Here is a 24,212-nt window from a genome sequence, read left to right on the forward strand (position 1 = left end):
AGAGAGGGGGAAGGAGAGAGACGGAGTGAACAAGAGGAAAACGGGAGGGAGAAAGCAACAGAGAGAGAGAGAGATTCTGAGAGAGAGAGAGAGGGAGGATGATTTCTGCAGTGAATGTGGAGTAATGGCAGAGCTGATAGCATTGCACTGAGGATAAATTGGCATTTTAAATGGGAGAGGAAGGCAGTGCACATAGAGGGGCTACATAGAGAACAGCTGTACGTTGCAATATATGGGCGGCCATGTTGACGCACAAAATGGCTGACCTTTCCAAGGCTGTCTTGGGGCCTTGTTGGTGAATATAGTACTTCGTCGAGGTAATTGGGTTAAAATGAGAATACTCCGAATCCATTCCTACCCTTGGAGCTGAAAGAACACTAATAGGGCATCATGCTCTGTTGGCGGTTTGCTGCAGACGTCAGCTTTCAAAAGGAGAGATGGAGCTCAAGATCTGGCAGTATTTTACGGCTGCAAAAAAAGAAAAAAATAAGAAGGTTACTATTCATCGACCGTACTCTTTTCCTGAAGAACCCCTCGAAATGACTTTGCGTCACCAGTGGTATCGAAGCGGATTTCAATGGAATGAAATTGCTCAGTTAGGCGACGACAAGAGGCTTTCATGTGAGGAGTGAAGCATTTATTGCAGCTGTGTCACCAAGGTCAATATCACTTCGGCCCTCTCAAAGCCTTATGCGCTTGAGTTGTACTCGGTGGTGCCGGTGCACAGGTGTATGCACACCGAAAATAGCCAATCTACAAGATAACAATGCGTCACATGTGCAACACATTTTGAGCATATATAGAGCTGAATATGCCTGTTGTGCAACACCCGTGCGCAACTAAGTACAGCATAAATCAGGCTCTAGTCTGCACTTGTTGTTGTCTATGGTTTTATCAAACGATGCTACTACCTCATTGTTGTTAATCAAGCCATTCTTTTTTTCTTGTTCTTTTTCCTCCGATCTGTCAGCAGGCACCACAAAGGCTTGTTAGCGCTCCTGGGTTCTCTCTTTAAGCAAGCTTGAATATTTCTTCATTAATGGTATAGTTCTGCCGGGGCTAATTATGATTGGCACGAGATGCTAATACCGCGTACGCGGCCCTTGTCTTGGTTTCAAGAGTTTATGGCGTCGAAGGCGAACATAATCATTATAGAATAAGCAAGAGCATCTTCACAAGGGTTTCCAGAGATGCGTCATTAGCCAAGCATGAGGCCTGAGGCAGTCAGTCTCTCCTTCTCCCCAGTCGATTGGGAGAGATAATGTGCAGTCATTTCTCCCTTTAGGCTCTGTCGCACGAAGCTGTGGCGTACCGTGATAGCAGACCTACAAGCTCCCAACACAACGCATCACGTATGCAATGCATGGGCCACTGGCGGCCCGGGGGCCACATGCGGCCACCACCTTCACTTAATGTGGCCCTCAGGTTAATATCACAATACTGATATTATTGATTTGCAAACATGACCCACTTTAATTACTTCATAAAAAAATTGTAGCTTAATGAGTAGTATTAAAACGTTATTGCCTTTTTTTATGTCCATTATGGCATTTGAAATTAAATAAAAATGTAACTTTTCAGGATCCCAATTGAATAATTGCTGCGTCGCACTGCGACGGCTATTTTACAGTAATATGCAATGTGGCCCTCTGGAGTGAGTGTGGAAATATAGTGGCCCTCTCCATCTTCAAAGTTAGTTAGTTAGTTCTATTCGCTGTTGCGAAGCGGTCTTCCATTCCTCCTCTTTCTGTCACCCAATCAATCTTTTTTATTCATCTTTCTTCTTTTTTACTTTTTCTTTCATTTCCCCCTATTCATTCCTCAACTCTCTCCCTAGTCTATCTTACCTCACCCTTTGTCTCACCCTCTGTTTCTTTCACTCCACCCCACCTTGACTCAACCTAATCCTTTTTCTTCTTCACTCAGTCGGTCTCTCTCTCTGTCTGTCTCTCTCCCTCACTCTCTCTTGTATGCTCATTTAGCTACTTCTAGAGTTCTTTCTCTGCCAACGAGGGTATTAGGTTTCACCCCCAGCAGTCCTGCCCATTTCCCTCCATTAGTCCTCTCAGTTGGCCATCATTTTCACAGGTATCCTATGATCCATTTGTGTTCACTGATATTCAACCTGTGTTTATCTTGCAGACCTCCAGTCTCTTTTTCTCTGTAGACATAAAGGAGGACCACCCCAAATGAAAAGGCCTCTGTATCTTCATATCTGAGGAATTTCACATGGAATGTTGTCTAGTTTGATCATGTTTTCCTCTGCCTGTCGTCTGTATGCAGAGATATTACGTCGCTATTCAAAGAATGACTCCAGTCAACAAACAAAAAGGGGCCTTCATGCGATGGCTATGTTTCCATATACGGCCCATGCACTGTGTATTGATGTGCATACATTGCATGCATTACGTGGGTGCATTTTGCCCATGAACATTGTCACCCCGTCCTGTCAGAGTTCATTCCTTTTGCCGAAAAACATTGTATAACAATGCCTGATGCTGTTGAACAAGAGCCAAGGTCATCTCAGCAAATAGCTCTGTATTACTCACTCACCCAGACAGACTCCTTCAGGAACTAGCACTCCAGATGAAAATGGAACTTGTCCATTTGTGTGTCAATTTGGTCTCATTCTTAGCCAACTGAAAACTGGTGCAAGTGAGGACGTAATTTTTTTTAATAATGTAATATTACCATAGTATATTTTATATTTTGAAGATATTTGGGGACTCAAAACATATTGTTCAACTTCCAACACATTGTTGTTTTGCATAAGTGGAACAAAACCTCTGTCTAGATAGCTGGGGTTGTTTCCCAGGCAACCTGGGGTCAGGGGTCATTGGCTGTTAGGCGCTAACTTTCTATCTAGCAGTGCTTTGGCACCTGTAGCAAGTGTTCTCTCCATGCCTGATTAACACTGCTTCACTGGTATGCCCTCGCTGCAGCACAGACACACACACACACACACACACACACACACACACACACACACACACACACACACACACACACACACACACACACACGCATGCATGCATGCACACACGTATGTGCTTGTGTACACTTACACAGAGACAAACATATTGGTTTCACAGCACTCACAACACAGGGGAGTCAGTCTTGCAGGCTCATTCACACCCTTACCACAGTGCACACAGAAACATACACGCACGAAAGTAACCCACACACACACACACACGCGCACACACACACACACACACACACACACACACACACACACACACACACACACCCACACAGATGCACATGCACAGAGGTAGAGAGCCCACAGGGGAAAGCACATCTCTCGTCACTGGGCTCATCTAGCCTAATTATCGGCCCTCCGAAGAACAGTAATTACCCACGATGCCGTGCCATGGCGAGGTTTAACCAAAGCGACAAAGTCATTAGGCTCACACTTGAGCCCACCCGTAAAGAGCCTTTCCTCTCCTGTGTTTTTATTTGTTTGTTTAAGAATGTCATTTTTTTTAAATGTCTTTTTTCTCTCTCCTCTTTTGCCTTAGTTTGATGGTGACAACATGTACATGAATGAAAATAACCAGGAGTTTCGGTCACCAAACCAGGTAAGACGGCTTACGCCATTCTGTGCTTTTACGACTAACAAAACGAAACAAATTTGTGCATTCTTGTATTCCAGTGAATTCAATTGAACCAAGAAAAGCCTTTAGGTGATACAGGGGTAGTATTTTGTGAGAAAAAAATGTATATATACCGGTACATACATACTGTATATATATATTTATTCGTGCCCACCACTGTGGAGACTGTCTGGGGGTTGATTCCTAAGATGTCTCGGGCTTGGCTGGGCTTTCCAACAATCTGTCGAAAAATGCTTGCTCAGGGTGAGACATTGTCGGGTGTCTGCTCTATAGGTAAAGTGTCTCGAGACAACTTGTTGTGATTTGGCACTAGCATAAGATTGTAATTGAAACACAATTGGCTGTGTTCACAGGTGTTAGACCGGCAGGGAGGGAGATCTAATTCACTGCATTTTGTTGGCACTGGTGACCACAGTGCCGGAGTTAACCACCTGGTGGACGCAGAGCCAACCGCAGACTGCTGAGCCGTTTGTAGTGTAACACAAGCTGGACTAACATCCTGTTTGGGTGGCCATCTTAGATGCTAAATAATTAGCGTCAATGCTAGTGAGCTAAAATGAAGTCATCCGTGCGCTAGAAATGTTCAGCAAAGACCTCCGAACATTGCGCGTTTTATCCAAACCATGGAGAGCTTCGTAGATTTTGAGTTATTCAGCTTTTTAGTTAGCCTGTATAAAGGGAGATGAACGGCAGCGCGGTTGCGCAATCCGGTCTAGGATTGCTAAAGAAGGAAAGGCTGAACCAAAAAAAAGGAATCAACGATCCGGTTTGATATCAATAATAAAGCTTATCAGACGAAACGTTAAGCCAGAAGCAGTTGCTGGTTGGATTCCAACTGGTGGACACCTTCCGTCAGAAGCAGTACATTTGTTAATGGTGGCATCAAAAGGGTTTACCACTTGAATCCCAGTGTCCCTATTCTGATAGCATGGCATGGCCATTAGTCTGCTTTCCAGGCTACTATTCTGAGGAGAACTTTAGACAAAAAATAGCAGATTAGCTATTTTTGGTAAAGAGGTTTGCTAAGTATTGACACTAGTTTAAGTGGTTAAATGTCTAAAAATACACATTGACGTCAATCCAACACTGATGCTAGAGCTGTCAAACAAATCTATGAAACTATCGACACAATGTTATACAATACAGTATGTAGTGGGGGTTCCCTGCTTCATCACTCTCTCTCAGCTATTAGTGGTCCTTGGCCTGAAAAACCTTGAAGGACCCCTGGTCTACACCATCCACGAACCAAACAGGAGCGGTTGGCAGTGACGGCGAATATACTAGTACACATGGAGAAATTGGCAATAACTAAATTGGGGTGAAAAGGAAATGTTTAAAATAAAATGGCTGATGGGACAGTGTCCCGGCAGAACTAATCTACAACAAGACATGACACTAAAACAGCAGTGATCTGAGGTTGCGTTTCAGGCCAGGCCAGGGATGCATCACTCGCTTGGCCCAGGAGGGGTGCAGCAGAGTGGTCCCAGCTGCTAGTGAAGAACACATGGCAGGACATATGGCAGAGTTTGGAGTTCCAGCATTTTGTTGATCCAGCGTCAGGCAGGGGCCTTCATGTTCCGACAAAACATCACAAGGTGGCGGCTCCTTGTCAATTAGCACCCTACTTAATACCATTGGACCATTGGAGAGACAGACACACAGGGCCATGGCCGCGTGACTGAGAGGTCTGAGGAAACGCGCGCACGCATGCACGCACACACGCACGCACGCACGCACGCACGCACACACACACACACACACACACACACACACACAGACGTGCGTGAGTACCTATTCAAACATACACACCAGTGCCCTGCAGTCATCTACTGTACATGCTCATACTGTAACCACTGAATGCATATGCAAGTATACAGTATACCTGTAGACATGTACACACTTGCAGGCACACACACACACACACACACACACACACACACACACACACAGTGCAATATTGAGGTTGTGTCTCCTTTGATGTGAGGATTGAGTGACTATAATGAGGGGTCGAGGTGGAGCTTTAGCGGCTTATTGTCTACTTATAGCACACATCACAGGCATGCGGTCCACCCTCGTTAGGCACATAGCCTGTGCAGTTAGTTGCCCCAATTATGTCACTTTGCATACGCTCGCTCGCTGCCTGCTAATTGGGATAAATGTCCAACTTTGTAGTTAGGTCTACCACGGCAGTCATATGTCAATCATCGACACCTACTCCAGGTTGCCAATGTTATGTCAACAAACACCTTCTTAGCCGGGGTGAGGCCTTTTCGGGCTTTTCAAAACATGTCCGTTGCAGTTGACGTTCTGTCAGTGGAGTCAAAATAGAAGCCCACATGCTCCGTCCGAGAAGACCCCTGTTAGACCCTCCCACAGGGTCAAGCTAGTAGTTCATTGTTCCCTTTCCTTTCATAAGACTGACGAGTTACTATAAGAAGACTTGTTTTCTTACAAACAAGAAAGGCTGCATTGTGTGGTGCTCAGCCCAGCTTTTAAATGTGCAACATAAAACATTAGACAGATAGACGATTAATTTCCCATGCAATATCCTGGTGAGCAGATTGCCTGGAGGCCAGCCCTTTTAGAATCAACACTTTCTAATAAATACCATACAAAGCACAGCATCACAGCTATATCTGTATTTTGTTTAAATGCGCAAACGCAAACATTTAGTACAGCGGCTGCCTTTGCATGTGTTTGTGAAAAGCAAGGCAATTACTTCTTAATTGACGCTTAATTGCCTGTGTTAGCTGTGCATTTATTTGCTGTATATGGATTGCCTTTGAAGTTAAATGAGACAAATTGGAGGTTTATATATGGTGACTTTCCATGCACTTGTTTGCGATGGTGATTAGCTGGCTAATGGATATGCCTGGGTGCCTGTTGTCTACAGTACATTCCTGTTTGTACACAATGTGATGTACTTCACAATGTCTTCTTTCTCACGCATTCCACAAAGCTTTGCGTTCAGAATGATTGCCTTTTGCAAGCATCCTGTTCTTCAGTGTTCTCACATATCCTATTGCAGTGGTTCTCAGTGGTCTTTGAGAGAGTTCCAGGGGGTCCCCAGCTGAATTGATATTTAGGAAACAAATGGACCCTCATGGATCTGTAACTCTGAGAGTGTACGGTCCATTTGGTTCCATTTGTACACTCTCAGAGTTAAATTAATAGTGATTTTACAATATAAATTGGGGTCCCAGAGATAAAAATGCCACTAAATCCGTAGCCTAATGCATGTGAATCTTGGGGTCCTTGAAATGAAAATGGTTGAGAATCACTGCTAGAGCCGTACAGATCTTCTCTTATGCGGGTCCCTGTCATATATTTTCTAATGCGGGTCTGTGGGCTAATACGTGTCAATTTGGGGGTCCTTGACATGGAAAAGTCTGAGAACCACTGTCCTATTGATTCCATGTGGGCATGTGCAACACAGAACACTACTATTCCTCTGTTCTGTAGAGAAGACATGCATCAGTGCACAGTACAATTATGGTGGTCTTAGTCCAACATAGCGGCGGGACACGATCCCATACGTTACCCCCTTTAACCACATTACAACTTGGCTTCCCCCCTATTTTGGTCATGTCATTATAGGCCAACATGTCCAACACCAGACATTTCCAGATGTCGTGACGCAACGCTGTGAGCTTGTTGATCGGTTATTTTTCGCTATCCGTTGTACGGCAGTCTATATAGGGCAGTGGTGGTCCGGGGACTCCTTTATCCAGTTGGCTAATTCAAAAATAGCAGATGTACAAGGCAAGCTCACTTTGTGCCACGCTGCGAGCTTGTACATCTGCTATTTTTGAAAAATATCATTCTGGGGGGGGGGGGGGGGGGGTCCCTAACACAAAACCTTTTCAGAAGGCCAAATACATATCAATTTGGGGGACCATGCCTCCATGGCATGAAAAGGTTTATGAAGCACTGCTATAGGGCATAAGAAGTGGTTAATATGGGAAATCTTAATTCACACTTAGCTGTCCGCCGTATAGCGCGCAGATACTGTGTGCCTGTGAAAAGAAAAGGTGCATGTGGTCAGAACAGAGTCTCCTTTGTGTGCATGTCTGAGGTCTTCCATGGCGTACACACTGAGGTAGCAGTTTGACACACAGGCCGGAGATTGCATTACACATAACATCTCTGGGCTTTTAAAAGAGAGAAAACCACTAAACAGAAACAGCTTTCGGGGGGCCCCCATGTGGTACTGTATGCATGCTCGCCGACACAATCCCGTCATTCAAACCGTTTATATATAAAGTCAATGATTCAAACACAGGTTTCGAGCACTGTACTGTGTACGCCTTTCCCTGAAATGTATATAACAATACCTTCAATCTGTGTATAGCACAGATCAATCGTATAGCGATATTGTTTAAGCTGTTGCGATGTGTGTGTGTGTGTGTGTGTGTGTGTGTGTGTGTGTGTGTGTGTGTGTGTGTGTGTGTGTGTGTGTGTTGTTTTTTTCTTTCTTCTGGTGAGCACATGTGGAGTAGTCAGATTGTCTTGATTTATTCATTACAAGCCGCGGTTATTGCGCTGACATCGTGTCATTCAGCTTCAGGTGGCCAGCCCTGGTCAGGTTATTGCCCGTAGCACTTGCCCTAGCAGTTAAGGTTAAAATGTAATTTAGTTATTTAGACAGATGCCAGGTTCATTTGTTGACCTGGCATCCTGTAGATTGTATAGTTTCAATATAAATATTATTTATTTTTTGATATTGTAATGTTTAGACTGATGCGGTCCTGTGGTTTACGGTAGTTTACTCAGACACTTCACTGTCGCTATGCATTTAATGTATTATTGTGTTTTACATTGCTTGCTGTAAATCGCTCTGGATTAAGGGCGTCTGCTAAATGCCTAAATTGTAAATTGTTATTGCAAGTCTGAAATAGGCTCCCTCTTTCTCCCTCTCCGGGTTTTAATATATTATAGACTCTCTCTCTCTCTCTCTCTCTCTCTCTCTGCTCATGCTCCCTCCATTCCTCTTGTTCCTCCATCCCTCCCTCCCTCTCCCTGTCTCCCCCCTCCCTTCCGGAGTGCCTCTGGTGTTAATTAAAGACAACCATTGTGGTGGTGTCCAACTTGTAGATGTGATTAGTGCATCCAGTCAGCTGGCTGTATCCTCCGTAGGTATCGTCTCTGTCGGGGTGGAAACCTCATTATGTCCTAAACAGTTACTTTTCAGCATTCAAATTTACCAAATGTATGCCAAGAAAGTTTTATTCTCCACCCAGAACGTAAAAATCTGGCTTTCTTTAATGTCATTTAATCCGATAATTAAAAAGAATATATATTACAGCCCTCACACAGATCCGACGTGCACGTGCACGCTTATTACTCCTTTTTCTGCTCAAAATGAGACAATCTGGCATCTTTAGGAATTATCAAACTTGAAAACAAGCTGATGCTAGCGCTGATGCTAGCGCTGCGCTGGGCGCTGCTGCCCCTCCATGCCTAATAATAACATCTGTATGGGGGCTACACCACGTAGTTAGTCAGGGAGCCTTTCTTCATTGGGTTTTCACAGATTTATCGGGCACTGGCGCCACAATTCCCCCTAGAGGGTTAGCATTTATTGTGTTAACAAATATCAGTGTTCAATGTTACATTGTCTGATAGTGTATTGTCTTGATTTATTGTATTATTATTATTATTATTATTATTATTATTATTGGGGCATGCCTCCTGGCGGAGGTTTGCATTCCACTTTCTACTTTGTTATCCAACCCTATGGAATGAAAGAACTGGGCGGGCTATCTATTTGAACAACGTCATGTGCTGTATCTACCCACAGTATATAGAGGACTACATTATGGAATTTATCTTAACGCTTAACAGGAATTGAGGATTATTCAACAATCCATTCCATTATGATGATTGACAGAGAATATTCGTCAATGTAATACTGTATTTAATGCCATAATACAGTGTATTGAATGATATACTACATATTAATGTTGAGTGATTACAGAACATTTGTCTTGATGGCATGATGCATTCACATTTTTGGCCTTGAAAGCAACATGGTTGTCACCATCCCTAAATGCATCGTGGTCTATGTATTCTTCAGGTCTCTCTCTGCATTCTCCCTTTCGATCAAGGGTGACTGCACGTTCCCTCTCCCCTCTCCCCAAACCTCCACAATAAATAAATAAATAAACAACAGAGTCAGACTGATTGGAGATCAGTCCAGTGTGACAGACAGGAAGTGTTTTTGATTGGGGCCCAAATCAACGACGATCTGTTCGACTGATTACACAGCCTCTGAATATTGTGTGTGTGTATGTGTGTGTGTGTGTTTGTTTTCGTGCATGCCAGTGTGTCTTTGTGTGAGTTCATTCACTTTTTATGTATGTGCATGCATGTGTATAAAGTAAAAGTGCGCCTGTCTGTCTGTGCGTGTTTGTAATTTGTGTGTTTCCAGGCTTTCCCTGTCCCATTTCTACTATCCATACCCCAGTGAGTTCCATTTGCAATTGAGTTTATGGGCAGTAAGATCAGTCTATATGTGCCCCTTCCACACACACACACACACACACACACACACCGCCCGCAATCTCCTTAGCTCTCAGTTTTCTTATTTCCTCACCAAGCATCATTCTCCCTTTTTTTGACGACCTCAAAATGACAACCTAAAAAATGACGACAAAAATGACGACCTAAAAAATGACGACAAAAATGACGACCTTAAAAAGACGTAAACAATGATGACCTCAAAATGACGACCTAGAAAGTTTCTGACACATTTTCTGACGCCTGACAGCATTAGACTGTGCACTACGTCATTCTAGGGCCACATGAATATTCTGTCGCATTTTCTATGCTGACATCAGGACTCTGACCCTAGCATTCTGCACTAATGGTTGCTTTTAATGGTTGTAAACTAGGAATAAAAGCTTTACACACATACTGATGCATTTTATGGCTCAAGTTTCTCTGTAGTGTATATACGAGCATTGACTAAATCTGCCAAACGTGAAAATGTGGAATAGGAAGAAAATAAATCACACCCGTGTGAAGTGAGGGGCGCTCTTATCATCCTACATCATCATGACGTAAAATAGACACTATGTCTATTTTCTCAGACGCTATGACGTAAAATTCTCCATTCATTGTCAATGGGAATTTAATGTTAGTGTAGGACAAAGTGTGTGAACATACACTAAAAGCTGGATATAGGAGGGGCTAGCGCCCCTAAAATATCTCAAAGGGACGGGGCACGGTGGTCGGTAGTGCTGTGGCCTCACAGCTATAGAGGTCCTGGGTTCGATTCCTGGGGGTGCTGGGGGCGTGTGCCCTCCTCCGCGTCATCAGTGCCCATACTGTACTGTACGAGGGCGTTTCTGTGTGGAGTTTGCATGTTCTCCCCGTGTCCCCTATGGTATAGGTACCCTCACATGTTCTCCCCGTGTCCCCTATGGTATAGGTACCCTCACATGTTCTCCCCGTGTCCCCTATGGTATAGGTACCCTCACATGTTCTCCCCGTGTCCCCTATGGTATAGGTACCCTCACATGTTCTCCCCGTGTCCCCTATGGTATAGGTACCCTCACATGTTCTCCCCGTGTCCCCTATGGTATAGGTACCCTCACATGTTCTCCCCGTGTCCCCTATGGTATAGGTACCCTCACATGTTCTCCCCGTGTCCCCTATGGTATAGGTACCCTCACATGTTCTCCCCGTGTCCCCTATGGTATAGGTGCCCTCACATGTTCTCCCCGTGTCCCCTATGGTATAGGTACCCTCACATGTTCTCCCCGTGTCCCCTATGGTATAGGTACCCTCACATGTTCTCCCCGTGTCCCCTATGGTATAGGTACCCTCACAAAAAACATGCAGTAATCCTGGTCTCTAAACTACCTCCTTCCACGCGCTACGTACAGGGAAATTCAGTCAGATGAAAAGAGCAGCTTGGACTCTTCATGCATAGAATGAAGCATGAGGTCAGTCCGCTGCCCACCCCAGGTTGGCAGAGGACGTGTAGCGCCCAGGAATCCAGGATTACATTAGAAAAAAAAATCTCAAAGGGAGGAGAGAGGAGACAGGGCAAGGAAGTGGTGAGAGGGAGCTTGAAGGGAAGACAGGCATGCAGGAAAGGGGAGAGAGCGAGTCCATCCGTGTCTCTTGTCCTTCTTTCCACCTCTCGTTCTGCTTGTTCCATATAGAAGAAGAATACGCAGGCCTTTGTCTCTTCTGAGAAGCAAGCGGCAGGTTTTAGCCTGTTTGTATCTTTGTGTCCGTGCTTCTCCTGGTTGTTGAGCCTGGTGTCTCCATCGATTCACTCGATAATAGAGCAGTGGCTGATGTTCTAGATTAGAATACAAACCTCACTTGTTGGCTACAAGATTTCTCTCTGTCTCCGTCAGTCTCTTCTCTCTCTTTCACTTTCTTTGCATCATTGTCTCCACCAGGCCAAAGGCATGGGGGATAGTATGTTTTTGCGAACCTCTGCCCCACATTTTCCAGAACGGCCTGTTATAGCACCACCATGAGACAGAATTTCAAATTTTTACCTATACCTGCATTTGCATGGACACTCCCTAGAGGCCAAGGAAAATCTTTGGCATTTTTCACATCTGCCTTTTATAGCGCCACCAGGAGGCCGACTTTTGTAAAAATGTCATTAAAATGTTATTCTGATGTCCTCTTCCTCATTTTCCCTCTAACACTTTCCATCTCTCTCTCTCTCACTCTCACTCTCTCTCTCTATCTCTCTTTCTCTCTCTGTTTCTCTTGCTGCCTGAGTCAGAGATACCTCAGTACACCCTGGCACCACACACACACACACACACACACACACACACACACACACACACACACACAGACACACACACACACACACACACACACACACACACACACACACACACACACACACACACACACACACATACACAATGTGGGCGATGCTGATGTGCAAAAGGCTCCGTGACTCACAGTGCACCATTATACCCCCAGCACAACCACTAACCTCTCCTCCCTTTACCAGTCCAGTCTCGCTCTCCTTTCTCTTTCTCTTCCCTTCCAGAACAGCTGAGATGCATGAGGAAACGGGGGATACATTTAAATAGACAATTGAAAGAGCTGATTTAATTTGGCTGAGGCTGTCGTTGAAGGTAGTCGTTAATGCAAAGACTCGTCAGCATAGTATTTAGAAAACATGTATTCTAAGAATATAAATTGCCAAACGTGTATTTTTGAGGGGCGCTAGCCCCTCCTATATTCAGCTATAGTGTAGATTTTTGTCCTAACACAATTTACACAAATATTAAAAGCCATTGACAATGAATATTGACATATGTAGACGAGCAAATCGGCTATTTTTGTCCTACACAAAGATTAAATTCCCTTTGCCCCTCACTTCACACGGGTGTGATTTTTGAGGGGCTATATTCACCTTTTTCTTTTGTCTCCCAGCAATGTAGGTCTGTGGTTTTCAACCCTTTTCATTTCAAGGCCCATTCTTTATTTGGCATTTGAGCCATGGACCACCATTTGATGAGGTTTATAGCATTGCAGATTTATAGAATATGTCCACATTTCCATGCTGTATGCATCCACAGGAGAGCATTAACAGGCAAACGTTGATCAAAGTAACAATTATTGTACATTACATTCTCTAATAGTTTTGACTTCTTCCTGAATTAAGTAATGCAGATGAAAAATGAAACTAAATGGACCCATATGGGTCCATTTGGTTACCAACTCTCCATCATTTAGCTGTGGGACCACCTGGAATCCCCTCAAGGACCACAGCTGGTCCCCGGACCCCTGGTTCAGAACCGCTGATGTAGGTAGCCTGTGGATGTAGAGTAGGACTTATGACCTCGCTATGCTTTCAAAGATGTATGTTGTATGACATCCATCTGCTCTTTATATAGAGGACAGGACCGTGTAGACTAGGAAGAGGAAGGTGAATATTGTCGCTGTCCTAGGACCTACATTTCTGTCTCCGCCTGCAGGCCAAAGGCATGCATGGGGAGAGAGTATGTTTTTCCGAACCTCTGCCCCAAATTCTCCAGAACGGCCTGTTATAGCGCCACCATCAGGCAGATTTTTTATTGCGACCGTAGGTCTCAGATCACTATGAAAACCTGCAGCCCACCTGGCCCAGGAAACGTGTTTGTTGGCTCGTCAGAGGTAATAAAACATGTGAAAAGGACATTCATTGAGTGCTGGCAGAGTGTTGCGGGTTGTCTGCTTCTGCAGGCTTTGTTCCTCTTATATCTAGTATATACTACATAGTTTAGATAGTATAGTGTATGTACAGTACTTATTACACGTCTTGGTTGAATGCTTGATTCTGATTCATCAATCGCTGAATTCATCTGTGTGTTATTCATCTGTGTTATTTCTTGATAATGGCCGCTCAATAACAGGCCGCTGCCTATACTAATCAAAGGCTCAGAGCACCTGGCTGCGCTGCTTGGATTTTATGCTGTATGATTGTATGATTGTATTGTATTGTTTTATTCATTCATTGTATTACCGTAAGCAAGGAAATGCTTCGTTTTGTTGTCACGCTCACTTTTGGGTCAATTTATTAATTTATGTATCAAGTAGCCGTGTAATAAACGGGATAATGTATAACTAGGTGGTCATTGTTGATAGATAAATCACCAACAGGGTGATTAACCAGTATCCCTTAGACTAGATATATAATATACTACATAATTATACTATGTAGTATACATATATACATACTTTATATACTATATATATGTATCTAGTATACGTGTAGTGTGTGTCTAGTAAGTGGCTGGGTGGTTTATGTTGTTGTTTTTTACATTCAAACATCGGGGGATAGTGTAAAGAACGCCTCACTGGAGGACAATCAGTGCAATATCAGTGCAACATCCCATCCCATACTGGGAGGGATTGTAAATTAGGATTGTAAGCAGAGATTGCATGTTCTTTATGTAGGTCAGTCCATGCCAGCCAATAAGTCCAATTACCATCAGTCTCTAAAATAGAACGAGCAGATACGCTCATCTCCAATGACCTCTTATAGAGCCAGAGACAGAGAACATTAGATTTTCGTTCAGAATAGATAATCCATGAGCGAGAGACTAAGAGTAGAAATGTGCATTTAAGCATAGACTGGGACGGTGATGTGATATTTAGGTTTGAGCAAAATGCAGATTTGTGTCTCTTGTTCTGGGTCTAGGAATATGGGCAGATTCATCTTTAATGTTCTTGGTTAATATTTGAAGCTTAGAGAGAACACAACAAGGCAATTCTGACCCCCTAGCTCTCTCCGTGCAGTCCCTCTTCTTCCAATACACAGTGCGGAGTGCGCTCCCAAAAAACTGAAACTTATCAGTAGTGAGAGTGCACTCAATGATTCATATGCTCTTTTAAGAGAACTTGAAACCGCAGATCTATTTCGGGCTGGGCCCCTCTCTCTCTCTCTCTCTCTCTCTCTCTCTCTCTCACTCTCTCTCTCTCTCACTCTCTCTCTCGTTTTCTCTCTACACTGCTATATATGCAGCACTGTGGAGCAAAGGGATTTAGTGGGACTAAGTAGTTTGATATTTCTATTGGTTTTCCAAGGGTGTTTTTTTTCCTCTCTCCCCCCCCCCCTCTCTCTCTCTCTCTCTCTCTCTCTCTCTCTCTCTCTCTCTCTCTCTCTCTCCCTCTCTCCCTCCCCTCTCCCCTAGTGATCTTTCTCATCATATGGAGACCAAGGTCATGGCTGATTGAAATATAATAGAAGTGTAGACATCTGGCCTAATACTGTGGGAAGTTAAATCTATTTTAATGGCCCCTGCCGCACTGGATTCTCTCTGATGCACTCTTGCGCTTCACTGACAGTAAATCACAATGTTCTCTTATTACCCCGACTGGAATGAGGGCATACAGAAAGAACAATGAGGGATCCACATCATTTGTTTTCACCCCTCCTCTCTCTCTCTCTCTCTCTCTCTCTCTCTCTCTCTCTCTCTCTCTCTCTCTCTCTCTCTCTCTCTCTCTCTCTCCCCTCCTCTCTCTCCAGTTCGTTTGCGACTCATAAAGCAAAGGGCTTAAAGAGAGTGACATCATGAGAATAAAAATAAAGGGGATTATGGGCAAGCTATTGTGCCATATGTGATTACTGGGGCTTCCATGTTCTCCGGAGGAGGTGACTACGAGACAACATATTTTATTTATTTATGTGATTTCCCTCCTAATGAATACGAATAGGAAACGTGGCTGAAAGCACACGATCGTTTCTTCTCCATAGGAGAAAAAAAACTGTCTTTGAACCAAGCATTCCAGAATGAGCTTCTTCCCTCTGTTCCCGGTGCAAAGATCAGAGACATTGTTATCCTTCATCTCTGATCCTTATTAATCCCAAAGGTTGTTGAATTCTTTTATTTTTTCACATTTTAAAATACAAAATTGAACTGACAAAAAAATGTATAGCAATCGTGGGCCCTTTCCTGAACCATACAAAAACACGTCCCTTTCCTGCTGCCTTTTGTAGAGTTCAGGCACAGCCCTGCACCAGGTCCACCCACATCTGCAATGGTGAGCCAGGTTCCTTTCACCCACCTAAATGAGATCCATTTTGATGTGACATTTGAGAGAATTGCCGGTGGTGGTGGTGGTGGTGGGGGTTGGGGGGGGGGTGGGGGGTGGGAGGGGGGGCTTGGAAGAGGTTAGCTCCCTCCATGTCTATTGGTTGCAACCCACCTCGGCCCACCTGTCCTTTAGTGACGGACGCTACCTGTGACCCTGAGCTACGATTGGATGTGGCGAAACCCCCCCTTAACACGCACACACACAGCCTCGCACGCAGCCACGCACACATACACACACACACACACACACACACACACACACACACACACACACACACACACACACACACACACGCACACACACACCACTTATCCTAGCTCTGTCTTCCTGTCAGTCAGCTCAGGGGCTGCTGTGGTTTCTTTCTCTTTCTATTGTATTACGCTGACTGCTGTTGATACATCACCTAAATGGAGTTTCTTGACATTTCATAGCCAGGTCACATGACCCTGTGAGGACCCCGTGGGCCGTCCTTCTGACGGTCAGCGTGGTACAGTAACACGCCTGCATGGTGAAGTTCAGCAGGCCTGTCTCAAACGCTGATGAGTTTGATTTTATGCCCTCCATCCTCCCGTCGAGCTCCGCAAGGTTGATCTGTGAAGGTGAATTTTGACATTCCCATAAGATGTTTTAAAGATGTACTGTCCCCATCCGTCGATCTAGGCTATAGCGTGTGAATGTGAAGACCTTTATATGCATGGCCAGCTGTTGTTTATCGCCAAAACAAGGCCAGTCTGTCACCCCCCCCCCCCCCTCCCCCTCACCCAAAGTAGCATATGGCTGCTTGACTTTGCGTAAAGTACCATATAGTATACAGTAGGCGTCTGGCCTACTGTATACATATTGAACGTTGTTGGTGGTTTTATGAGGCAAAAAGATAATCGTTTTTATTTAGTTTGTTTGTTTAGTTTGTTAACAAAATCCCCCAGGGGTTTATCCTTGACCCCCTCCTTTTCCCTCTCCATCAAATCTCTTTGACGAAAATAGCCAATCAACAAGCTCACAGGACACGTCCCAGCGTGACGTGTCCTGAGCTTGTAGATTATAGGCTGATGATGTAGAATTGTAGATTAAATGTTATGTGGTGTCCGAGGCTCAGGCAGTCAGTATGCATTCCACATAATGCACAACACAACATGTCTTGTTCAAAATCAGGCCATAAGCCATGACGTGTGTGATTCCCTCTGTCTTCACAGTCATTCTCTGCTGTCCTGGCCAGTAAAATGGCAATTTGGGAACCCTTTCGGGTTACAACTATATGCGTGCGTGCGTGACGTGTGTGCGTACATGCGTGCGTTTTTACGTTCCACTCCATCCGGGTGCGCCGGTGTTTATTCCTACTAACAACAACTGAGTTGTTGAGTCTTATTGGGTTCTAGCCTACTGAGATGTGATCTGAACTATATCCATTTATTCCTCCATTGATAGGATTGATTAGTTAGTCAGGCATTCATTATTAAGATTTATTTTGTGCCTTTGTGTTTATGTTGAGCAAGATTTTATTTAATTAACGTTTAGCTTAACTGGTATTTTTTAAGACAAGCAACCCAAGCTTTTCTGTGGCACCTGCCTTTCCTATATAATACTATAAAACCCCTGAAAGTAAAAGTTAATGTTTTGAAGTTTAAGTTATTAAAATAAAATAAAAAAGATACAGTATATAATCAGATCAGGTCAATCGGGTCATGTTTTTACTATACAGCAGGCTCCGTCCTGTAGGGTGAAATTATCATGGTTGATAGGCATCTGCAAAAGGTACAAAACAATCTCCTTGCCAAGCAAAAAAAAAAAAAGAAAAGAATGAAAGGGGGAAAAACAAAGCAAGAAATATTTGCTTCACCTCTGGCTGAAGGGTGAAGGTTAGGGAAAGAAGGCTGAATCAACATTTGACATTTCATTCTGACCCCTCTCTCTCTCTCTCTCTCTCTCTCTCTCTCTCTCTCTTGTATCCACTCTCCGGCATGTTTTGAAAGACAGTGTATTTATGAATTATTTATCTACGTTTGAAAATATTAAACTTGTAATGTCCTTGTCCTGTGTCTTATCTCCAAGGACATCATAAGAAGCTGTAAAAAAAAAGCCTACAGTACAACAATGGAAGGCATGGTCGTAAAACATGCTCAGACAGCATTTAAATCTCTGAACATGCATATGGCATCAACCATGTTTCATCTCAGAGAGCTGATGTGTTCAGAATGCATGATGTATTGCATTTGGATCAAAGCTGGCTAGAGTGCATTCCACAAAAGCCTTGAGCTGAGGCTGTAGAAAGGGCCGAGTCCACATCAGCTCCAATTTTCAACAATGTCTCACTATTCACCGACATGGGACACACATATTTGAAACATGCACCACAGTGAGCAGTAGAGTAAAATATGGATGGTATTTGAATTTATTTCCAAAATGACACAGACAGCGTGTGGCTGATTTCTGACTAAATTATTTCTGGCATGACACAATATGTGACGCAATGAAATATATTGTGTATTCTTGATATTGACAGGTGATTTGCTGGTAGCTGTATTTTCCACTGTGGATTAAAATGGAAATCCTATATATTTCCCTATTTGGCTTTTGCATTTCAAAATACCCATTCTTGCTCTTACGCATTCCTCCCTTTTGCCAAAGTTTCAATGTTTGGGTGAACTCAGGCATATGAGATTGCGAGATTGTGAGACCAGAATAATGAAGGTTGTGCTCTTCAAACTTACATTTTATATGTTTTACATTATATTTGCATTTCATTGTGTTCACATTTTAAGGCATGTACAGTAGAGATCGCACTCAGCCAAAGTGGCTTTCAGTGGGTGAGCAGGTGGGAGTTTGATGATCTTGTTCAAGGACACTCAAAAGACAACATAGAATTGCTTATGAACGGGCATTGGCTTTTGTGGGGATTGAGCCTGTGATTCTTCTGTTATAGGAGGATGGCCTCACTAACTCTAAATAATGGTGTTGCCTGGCTGTATTTACTCTATTTACCTTATGTACATAAACAGGTCCCTTTCTCTGCATGTTTCCACTAAGGAGCCACGAAGAAATGTAAACCTCCTGGGATGTATTGTTTTATCTATTAGACATAACTAGCTGCAGTGTCCTTGATAATGTCATGAGAAATCCTGGGCAGCGAAGACACTGACGTTTGTTAAACCTTTATTGTGGGAAAAGGAATCCTCAATGATAATATTTTCAAGCAAGTGCTGTGAGTGTTATGGGAATAGAAAATATCACATCACCCGCTGATAGCCCAAATACTCCCTTTTATTATTATGTTCTCACTAACGATAGCGCACATTATTAGACTTTTATCCTGTCTTCAGGCACTGCTACCACGAGTGGGGGACATTGTAGATGCTCCTCTGCGTTTCTCACCATTTGTTTGCTGAAAGTATTTGTTTGTAAGATGAATGGCTGCCTTGGCAGGCTAGATGACAGCCTACACGAAGATGATATTGAATTGATTTCTGAAATGTTGCAGAACGGGCTGCTTGATGTGTACCGCGAGACATGAATAATAAAAATTCTATTAAAAAGCTCTTGAATGGCTGACACTGGAATATTATTTGTGATGATTAATTTTCCTCAGTCATTATAAAAGGGGGAGTCGACATCAGATTGCCTCTGACAAAATTGCTTTTCATTCCCCGGTGAATACCCTCGATGTGCTTTTTTTGAGAACACAAAACCATATTTCTCAGCACAATATTATGTCAAGATCGGCCCTAGAAGAGACAAACTATGGGTCCTGCTCATGTTGTCTTATTAGCGCTACAACGTCTAAAGAGTTTCACCTGGTTGTGAACAAGGAGGATGACATTTGAGGCATATTTTAGATACACACACTGCCGAATGAAGAATGTCAAGTTTGGTATACAATCCTGGAATGTGATTGGCGTTGTAATTAAGAATTGGGGACATAGCTTGTAAGTGAATGTCAGTGGGGATTTTTCAGTTAATACATTTAGTTCAAATGTATTTTAAACGATTGCAGCCTGACATTGATGTTTGTTGCTTGAAGGGATGTACACAGTAGAGTACAGTACTCGACTGTCGTTGTGGAATATCTTTACAGTGTAGCTGCTGCAGCCGTATACAGTAATTGATTATTACCTCTGCCAGCTGAGCTAAGCTAGGTGGGGGTTATGTTTTCCCCCATTCTGTTTGTTTGTATCTGTTTGTCAGTTAGCCGTATATCTCCAAAAGTTATAATTGGCAAAGGGGGTGCGGCAGTTAGTGTGGCTTCTCATGAAGGCATATGACTTCTCAGTTAGCACTATAAAGAGCAGATGTGAAAAATGCAGGTCAAAGGCCTCTAGGGAGTGCATGCATACAAAGTTATACACAGATCAGTGCAGTTATAGGTAAAACACAAATGGGGCAGTTATAGTGCCACCATGAGGCTGATGTGAACATTTTCAAATGCCATTTCTTCCTCTGCCTAGTGGGAATGTGCATGCACAATTTACCCCTCAAATTGCATTTCATGATTTGAGGCATTTTGTTCAAAACCAATGCCGTCGCTTTACTTGCAGAAGTTGCAGTATTTTAAAATGATTTGCAAACTTTAGTTACTTTGTAGATCTGATTCTTATTACAAAACCACTTCGGCCATTTGAGCCGATCTGCTCACAATACGTCACATCGGCTATTTTCAAGGGATTTTTATACATTTTGAAAACATGAAATAGGACATTCTGGATAACGGGTATACTTTCTACTTTTGTTAGGCTACTTTAAGTACATTTCGATGCCAATACTTATGTACTTTCACTCAAGTACATTTAGAATTGCAGTATTGATACTTTTAAGTAAAACATGTGAGCACTTTTCCCACCTCTGCAAAGAAGGGTAGACTGTCGTGTCCAGACATTCTTTAAAAGTAACACAATCTGATTCCTCCCTCATTCATTGGTTTCCTTCCCGTTTCCTCTCTCTCCATCAGAGCTACTCCAGTCAGGGCAGAGGCAGCAACGGAGGCGGCGGAGCGGGCGACGAGGACTACGAGATCCCCCCCATCACACCCCCGAACCACGCGGACCCCTCTCTGCTGCACCTCATGGAGCACGAGACAGGCTACCCGTTCCACTCCCTGCCTCACAACGGTCTGCTTAACCCGTACTCCTACCCGGAGCTTCCTGCCGCCCTCATGATGTCCAACATGCTGGGACAGGACAGTCACCTGCTCGCTGGGCCCATGCACTCTGTGAGTACTCACTCTCTCCCTCCCACCTGGCACCTTTTTATTAGCGGTGTCCAGAGCCATAGAGTATAAGACAGAGTTACGACAACTCCGTTCACTTCATGGGGCCAGTCCAATGGCGGCTCTTCTACATAGACTTCTATTGGCGAATAGTGACAGCAGAAGTTTACGGAATGCATTGGAGTCTATGGGCTCGCGCGAGTACATGAACCACGTGACCGGGCTGTTTTCTGCCCCCCAATGTCGTAACTCTGTCTTACTCTATGGCTTTGGCGGTGCCTATAACCGCTCCAATGAACAGCTAGGCCTATGTGTGTCTGTCCCTATGTATGTATGTCCGTTTGAGTACGGACAGCTGCAATACCGCTGGGTGACCTAAAGTGGCACTGTTGAGCATCACACTGACCACTATGACTATAACAATAGCACAATACAGTACACACACACACACACACACACACACAGCCTGCACCGCTCAGTTCACACAGGTGTGCTTTTCAGGTTCTTAGTGTAATATGGAACTTACCATGCAAAACAGCCATCAATTTAACTTGCTTTACATGGCTTGCGTAAATTGCCTTTTGTGTAATGGTTCTTCGTGCTGTACTGTATTTGTACGCGGTTGTTTTTGTGTGTTGAGGGTACGCTAAAGCGATTGCAACTTTGTTGTGTTTTGCTGAGAGCTATACGTTTGTGGTGCTCAGCTGCATTGCCCCTAGAAGAATGATTGGGATCTTCTCTAATCTGCATAATGTTTAATCATTTATCTCATGCTCTTATCTCTTATCAGAGTACATAGTCAAAGTCAAGCATAGTGGATAGCCACAAGTTGGCTTTTGTTAAAGACCTGAAATTAGCCAGGAACGGTTGGGAAGTGTTTTTGTCTCGTCCGCCTAGGGACCGGTGCGTTATTCCGATGTCCCGTTAGTCTGACATACGTGGCCGGTTAAGACTCACCCGTGGCTTCTGCATGCGGTTATGGTTGTATATGTTATGGTTACTAACGCTATACGCACCCCCAGGGACCGGAGGTGCCACATTTTACCCATGCAGCCGAAATGGGAGCAGTACTGACACCTGAGGACCGGGGGTTGACTGACTAAAAAAGCAATTTAAACGCAACGCAACAACGCAGTTTCAACCCGTCGTCGATTACATTTTCTTGACCGCTAAAATTTAAAACAGGGGGGACTACCTTTACCTTGTGCAAAGAAAAGGCCAAATCAACAATATTGGCCACCATCTGCCAGAACCCTCCGTGGAGGAACCTCGTCTGTTAATCACAAACACTGCGACAGGAAATAAACCATTTAGAATGTTTACGTAGTCAAGTGTGAAAAGGTCTATTAAAGAGGCCTAGTACAATGTCAATTAAGCAGCTGTATGGAGCCGAAATCCAATTAATGTTTAAGAAATGTACTGAATGAATTGTATTCAAGTTCAAGGAAGTGTGAGAAATGTTTGCTTGAAGCCTAGATCTCTCTTAATGTTACCCATGTTCTGAAAACATATTTGCTATCATCGTAGCCCTATTGCTAATTTTAGCACATTTACACGGGTGTGAAGCCTCAAACAATCTGGCCTGGACAAGGCCCAAGCTATTACATTTCTACAAAGAGCTGTTGCCTGCTCAACACTGAGACCTTTGCTGCAGAGCTCCTTTAATATCTATTCAGCCGCCCTGCTCAAAGATTTCATTCCTTCAAAGTAAGCCGAGAGCAAGAAACTCTGCACTGCACATTGTCATTTGTGTGTGTGTGTGTGTGTGTGTGTGTGTGTGTGTGTGTGTGTGTGTGTGTGTGTGTGTGTGTGTGTGTGTGTGTGATACTTATAATTCTTATATTACTACACTTGTGAGGGTCGAATGACAAATTTGAGATGTCGCACACCGAATCACCGATCTACAAGCTTGTACTGTCGATAGGCTACCAATACACAACAAGCACACAAGTAGAACTAAGTAAGTATTATTGTTAGGGCCAAAAAGGGCCTATATATACTGTATACTGTATATATGCACTGTTAAATTGTAAAATTGCTGTTCTAAAATGTAAAAGTATAGTTTTGTGTGTGTGTGTGTGTGTGTGTGTGTGTGTGTGTGTGTGTGTGTGTGTGTGTGTGTGTCGGAGGGGTGTTCTTCAAGAGAATATCTTGAAGGGGAGGGGGGAAACAGGGGATCTCTCTTGTCAGCTACTTTTTCTTTTGAAAAGGGATACAGAGGACCCCTCTCCCAACCCCTAGTAATGTGTTAAACATGCTTCAGACTGAACATGCAAACACCGCTGGCTAACATGTTCAAATGCTTTAATCATGGAATCGAACCAGCTGAATTATAGATGGCCTGTGTGGTGAATTATTCAACGTTATATACTTTCATCTGACATAAATATTACTTTTTTCCTCTCTCTCAACCCCCCCTCCCCCCACCGCCCCTCTGTCATGAATATTTATGCTTTAATGTGAGCATCCGTGGCATTTATCCTCCGTTAATCAGGTCTTATGTGATTTTCAGAATCAAACTGCATAAGTTGCAGGCATGGCTGTAGCCTATATGGGTGGCATGCTAAGGCCTCCATTAAAGCTGGTCTTCAGGATTAGGTCACCATCCAGTCTGTATTGAGCTGAATACGGTAACTAGTCGGTGCATCGGGACGATACTGTTAACTTGGAAATGAGTTGTGCATGAGCTTTGCAGAGGTTTTACAACATGTTTCCTCTTATTTCATGGCAGGCGCAGCTAAATGTTATCTCTATAATTTGAGGCGATTGTATGAGATCACTTGGTCCTTGGTCATCTTTGCAAAGGTGTGTCTGTCTGTTTTTGTTCA

General features: G+C 43.6%; 1 protein-coding gene across 3 annotated transcripts in view; it reads left to right on the forward strand.

The window, feature by feature from the left end:
* Positions 1–24,212, forward strand: part of LOC308315203 (TOX high mobility group box family member 2-like) — a 100,835-nt gene that overhangs the window by 45,713 nt on the left and 30,910 nt on the right. For all 3 annotated transcript variants that reach the window (XM_080763064.1, XM_080763065.1, XM_080763066.1), the window contains 2 exons: positions 3,522–3,581; positions 21,127–21,387. In XM_080763064.1, coding sequence (XP_080619190.1) covers positions 3,522–3,581; positions 21,127–21,387 — 321 coding nt within the window. The remainder of the gene's footprint in view (positions 1–3,521; positions 3,582–21,126; positions 21,388–24,212) is intronic.

The sequence above is a fragment of the Protomyctophum bolini genome (assembly GCF_963924005.1).
Source record: "Protomyctophum bolini genome assembly, chromosome: 5".
Lineage (NCBI taxonomy): Eukaryota > Metazoa > Chordata > Actinopteri > Myctophiformes > Myctophidae > Protomyctophum > Protomyctophum bolini.